Source organism: Rhodnius prolixus, unplaced genomic scaffold, assembly GCF_049639745.1.
Source record: "Rhodnius prolixus isolate KJV_2025 unplaced genomic scaffold, Rpr scaffold_2, whole genome shotgun sequence".
In the NCBI taxonomy this organism is placed as follows: Eukaryota; Metazoa; Arthropoda; class Insecta; order Hemiptera; family Reduviidae; genus Rhodnius; species Rhodnius prolixus.
The window spans coordinates 29,743,795-29,750,150 of NW_027411592.1; the positions used below are offsets into that span (position 1 = coordinate 29,743,795).

Consider the following 6,356-nt stretch of genomic DNA (forward strand, 5'->3'; position numbering starts at 1 on the left):
CCTGGTCACTCCTTTGCTCACAGAACGTTTCTCTCTAAGATTAGCTGCACCTGTCTCAATTAGAGATAAGCCAGGCTTGTAGACCTACACTATGACCAGCCAAATGTGGATCCAATAGAGAATAGTTTTCGTATTCCTTGCTACTTCCTAATCATATAACGATAAAATCGTTGTTATCAACGATAACGATAGAAGTTAAGTCAATTTCTTCTAGGCAATAACATATCACTTGTAAAGAATATTCTACAGTATGCGGACTTGTATATAGCAAAACCTAAAGACTTATAAAACTTAGTAGAACATCAGATAAATGTGTATAAGTTGTAGGTTGGAAACATATAAGGTACAAGGTTGTGAAGGTTTGGACTACAGATGTACCAGGTAGGTGTGTGTAACTCACTGTGAAATGTGATATTTCACAGTCCAGTTGGTCCACTCCAGATAAGCTTTTGACAAATAGAGGACGGTCTCAGAGGCACCACTACCACCGCCACTCCGTCTTATAACACTCAGAAACTCCTGGAACATCCGCTATCGTCCTTCAGCGCTGACCTCCTTCCATTCTTCTTCTTTATTTGTCTAATATTGAAAGTATTTACACACATTTATTTTTAAAATATCTAGTACACATATTGTACGCACAATTATAATATTTTGTCTTTAATATTATTTTATTTTGATTTCTTCAGTTAATATTTTTAGTATTTTGGTTTTTTACATACCTAAATGGTTGTTACCACGAATTGTACTAATTATTTTACTCGTATGTTAACTGATTTAATTCCAAACATATTGTAAATTATTGTTTATAAAGAAATATTTTTTTATTTTTAATATATTTTTATTAAGGGATTCGTTTATTTTGGACAGAATTTTGTGATGTACATATTTTGTAAGAGATCATCCTAAAATGTCGAAAGTAGAGATAAGCTACAGGATGTTACTGGAAGGCACTGAATGGCAGGACATAACGCTTAAACCCTTTTCCTTTCTTGCACCCATCCCTTCGCTCTTCAACAACCAACGGCGCACCAAGTGTCCGTGTCTGCAGTTAATTAATTGAAGGGTCGCACAGGGGTAATGACATGTCGCCATCATTGTTTAGGGCTGTGTCGCTATGGTAACTCACTATACACCTGACGGCTCTCCTTCGGGTCAGACAGACTGACAATCGATTGGTATAATTATACGATCACCCAATTTGATCTTCTTAACCAGCATCTTTTTTTTTTTTTTTTTACTCCACCATTTTTAACTTTGGCAACTTTTTTTGATACTTTGTTTATAAGGATTCTAACATTGTAGTATGAGTAGTGTACTAAACTTCGTACTGTCAACATCTACGAGTTTTAGATCGCTCTACTTTAACATCATATTATATTTCAATTATAGTTTTCTTTTATTAATATATTCTTAGTATTTACAGTGTTGGTAATTTTCCTTTTTATTATTAATTTTTTTGTTTCGTTTTTTCTCTTTTTTCCTTTTTAAATTTTCTTGAAAAAGTGAATAGAGTTTAAGTTTAACTAAAGAGGTCCGAATGGACCAGGAAGGAGGAGGAGGAGGAGGGTCTGACCCCCTCAAGCCGGAAGCTTCCAAAGAAAATTTAGACACGGATAAGTACAATAATTCGTTTTACTTAAACAACTCTAACCAGAATACTAACCCCAGTACTAATAACTCTGGGTGCATGGATAATAATGCAACTAACAGTATGGAGATGGAAGGTTCCAGTCCACAAGGGAACCAAATCTCAAAAACTAATAACAGAGATAGTAACAAACGAAGTGCTGAGGTGGAGGAGGTCATTAGTAAAAAGGTGATAATTACTCGAGCTGCACCTGCTACTCGTAATACAGATAATAGTCAAAGATACTTTACGAATACGGTAAATAACAGATATAAAACAACAGACGAGGGGCCGTATTATGTGAATATTGAAGGTACAACAGGTGATATAGGTAAATTACACAGAATGTCGTTTGGAAAGTGGGTTTATCAGTCCACATTCAAGTACAAAGACGAAATTCTGAATATCACTGTGACGGGGAAAAATAGACTCAGAATAGAAATGAAAAGTGCCCGGGCGGCAAATAATATTATAACTCTAGAGGTATTTAAAGAAAAAAATGTAATTGCGTACATACCTAACTACCTTATTACGGTAAATGGCGTGATAAGGGGAGTGGATCGAGATTTGGAAGAGCTGGAAATTTTAGAGTGCATGCAATCGCCCATAAAACCTATAGCGGTTAGAAGAATAACTAAAAAGGCAATAGTAAATAATAGGCAAATTGTAGAAAAACTAGCGACATGTGTGGTAACATTCGATTCCCAGATACTACCGACCCATGTAGCGATTTACGGAGCTAGATGTGCGGTGGAACCCTATGTGCCCCCTCTAAGACAGTGTAGAAATTGTCTGAGATTCCGGCATTCTGAAGATCAGTGTCGTAGTCGAGCTAGGTGTGAAAACTGTGCGGGAGATCACCGCTCGGGGGAATGTCAGGTAGACAAATTAGATTCCCTGGTGTGTGTACACTGCAACGGCAATCACAAAGCCACTAGCAGAGACTGCCCAGTCAGAGTTATGCAAAATAACTCTGATAAAGAGAAGGTAAAGGGAAGGAAATATTCTGAGGTAGTTACAGCAAATAGATTCGAACTTCTCAGAGAAATAGATCAATTTCCGGAAATAGAAACGAGCAACGCGACCATGTCTACATATAGAAGACCAAAAACACTGAAAAATACGTCGCATAAGAATAAAATAAATTTGCTAGTGAAAGAGAAAAGTAAAAGTAACGAAAGTAAAGAACAAATTGAACAAAAAATATTAGAAGGCCGTAACAAAGAGACGGACCGGTCAACAGATCACATTATTAAACAAAATGAAAACAATAAGCCCGGACAAATAAACAGAATACAAAATAAACCTAGAAATAAAGAATACATAGAACACCTGCGGCAACTAATTTACAGAATACAAAATGAAACCTTTTTAAATTCAAATTCGATGTTTCAGGAAATAGGCAGTACTTTAGAAAACATACTTAAAGAATATAGCCAATCTGTAACAACCCAAGATACACGATCAGAAACACACCATTACAAAGATAAAGTAAAAGAGACAATGGATTTAGATGATCGCTCATCTGAGTCCAGTACATTCTAAGAATTCTCTCTCTCTCTCAAAAAAAAAAAAAAAAAAAAAAATTCAATTTCATTTCTCACTCTCCCTCTCAAAATAAATAAGTAAATAAATAGATTAGACGAATAAATAAATAAACTGAATAAGTGAATAAATTAAATAAATAAAAAGAAGTAAACTATGGAAAGAAAATGCAGTAAAATTATTACAAGACATCATAAAAACCAGCGGAAATACAAAATTACGTCAGGTCAAGGATCTTACAATGTAGCGGAAGCTTTACATAATATTCCCAACCTGGAGGAATATCTAAACGCTAAATTGAATCTCAACGAGAAATCAAAGCATAAATTTCATAAAATTCAACCAATACAACTAACACTAAAAACACAACAATCACTAGACAGTATTAGAGTTCCGTCGAATGTAGAAGTTGGACGACAATGTTTGCTCTCTAGTCCAAACTCTAATAATAAGAGCATCCTCATTCAATACTCCGTGTTCACCAATTATATAAATTGTAGAGTCAAAAGAAATTTATTAAGAAGCCAAAACGGGGACGACATCTTTATAGTTATTAGCATTCAAAAGTGCATATCCGGTGCTGAGTACATACATGGGGGATATATATATGTAACTATATGTATGTGGGTGTGTAAGTATGTATGGGTGTGTGGATGGATGTATATTTATGAATGTGTGTATGTATGTATGCGAACTTCTCGGAATATTATAGTTAACCTAATTAGCAAACCGTAAATAATATGAATATATTTCAAATCAACGTAAGATCGGTTTACGCTAATAGAGATGCTCTAGAAACATACATAAAAATTAACAAAATAGATGTAGCTCTGTTATCTGAAACATGGCTAAATCCCTCGCGTAAGTTGAACATAACGGGCTATAGCTGTGTTAGATCTGATAGGTCAGATGGGTATGGAGGCACGGCCATCCTAGTTAATAACTCACTCATATATGAAGAAATACCTGTTAGTCCTCAATTCAACAATGACATCAGTCAAATCTGCGCAATTACTACTGTAATCAGGAATAGGAGAATAAATATAGTTTCGTTATATTGCCGTCCAAACCACTCTTTAACCCTAAATTTTTGGTCCTCCTTTCTGGATGCCTTTGATTCCTCGCCATTGCTTCTGTGTGGCGATTTTAATGCGCATCACCGGAGCTATGGCTGTTCATTCGAAGACAATGAAGGTAAAAATATAATTGAACTTGTGCAGGAGTATAATATGTGTATTTTAAATGACGGTACCCCTACCATTATACCTAAACCTTCCTCTTCTTCAATTTCGGCGGTAGATCTGTCCATATGTTCCGCAGCTCTGGCAGCGGAATGCTTATGGAGTGTTGTCAGCGAACCATTGGGATCGGACCATTTAGGTTTATCGATCAAGATCGGTGCGTATAACTCATACACTCAGCCTGGGGTTATCAGACGCTCAAAATGGAAATTACATAAAGCGGACTGGGACAAGTACAGTAATTTAGTTGACCAGCAGCTGGGAGGGGTAGATACAGGTCAAGACCCCACGGAGGAGTATAGCAAATTCGTGAATGCAATGAACTATGCTGCAGCCAAGTCAATCCCGAAATATACATTGTATGCAGGGAACAAGAAGACGGTTCCTCGACCTTGGTGGGATGACGACTGTACTAAAGCTCGATTAGATAATATTGAGGCCTTTAACAAATACAAAAATCAATCTTCTCTGACCGCTTTTATCCGCAGTAGACAGGCTACCGCCAAGTGTCGGTGGATGTACAAAAACAAAAAGAGAGAAAAGTGGAGGCAATTTTGTGGCGAATTTAACTCTAGCACCCCTCTTAAAACAATTTGGGAAAGAATAAAAATTCTGAAATCTGGGTATAAGAAAAGAGCTGTTTCAGCTAAGCTGGACTGGGCGAACGACCTTCTGCACGCACTGACTCCGGATTACGCTCCACAAAACCTTAGAGTACAACCACTTGCGACTACAGTACACAGACTAGAGGAACCTTTTGACATTATAGAATTTAACCACGCCCTCAAAACCAATAAAAACACATCCCCAGGAGTGGATGGCATTCACTACCCCATGATAAATAAACTGACAGATAACAGTAAAGCAATGTTATTAGACATATATAACAAAATTTGGACCAATAGCATTAATATCAAGGACTGGAACGCTCATCTCATTGTACCTATCCTAAAACCAGGAAAAGACCCAAATGACGCGCTATCTTACCGCCCTATAGCACTGACATCTACTCTTGGGAAGACATTCGAACGTCTCCTTAAAGCAAGACTGGAATGGTGGATTGAATCGGAGGGACTTCTCCCAAATTGTCAGAGTGGATTCAGAAGAGGCCACAACACCTTAGACGCAATTACATCATTCTACAATGATGTACTCACTAGCAACTCTAACAACAACTATCTTCTTGCAATAAGCGTTGATCTGTCTAATGCCTACAATAATGTGAATATCAACATTCTAACAAATAAAATGCAAGAGATTGGAACCCCACGAAGATTGCTGTTAAATATAGTGAACTCCCTTTACGAAAGAGCAATGATGGTGGAGGTGAATGGAAAGCGACTGGGACCGCGCCTCTCGGGTACTGGGTTACCTCAGGGGGCGGTGCTCAGCCCTCTCCTCTTTAATATCTATACAGCCAGTCTAAGACGGGTATTGGACCCCGAGGTGCGCATCCAACAGTTCGCTGATGACTTTATGTTATACTGCGAGGCGAAAAAAGCGGAAGAAGCGTTGGCAGCAATAGATTCAGCCATGGAACAATTCTCGAATTGGTGCGATCAACATGGGTTCACTATAAACGCTGAAAAGACCAAGGCAATTATGTTCACGAGACACAGGAAGTACGTTGTACCTAGAAGAATCAAGGCAGGAAAACTCAGAATTGAGCTGGTTAACTGCGTGAAATGGCTGGGGATGCTCTTGGATTGCAAACTTCTTTGGAGAACCCATATAAACAATCTAGTGGGCAAGTGTGAAGCAGCTCTCAATGTCATAAGGTGCATCACTCATCTGAATTATGGAGCTGATATTAAGACCTCTCTGATGTTGTACAGACAGCTAGTGTTGTGCCAACTGGACTACGGGTCATTTCTATACGGCGATGCCTCTCACACACACCTAACTAAAGTGGACAGGCTCCAATATAAAGCTTTAAGAAG

At 37.8% G+C, this 6,356-nt stretch overlaps 1 protein-coding gene across 1 annotated transcript; it reads left to right on the plus strand.

Annotated features, from left to right (window-relative positions):
- The first annotated feature begins 1,341 nt into the window (after positions 1–1,341).
- On the plus strand, positions 1,342–4,262 carry LOC141449452 (uncharacterized). The gene has a single exon (XM_074118922.1). It carries the CDS (start codon positions 1,541–1,543, stop codon positions 3,173–3,175), a length of 1,635 nt encoding a protein of 544 aa, XP_073975023.1. The 5' UTR covers positions 1,342–1,540; the 3' UTR covers positions 3,176–4,262.
- The last annotated feature ends 2,094 nt before the right edge of the window (positions 4,263–6,356 follow it).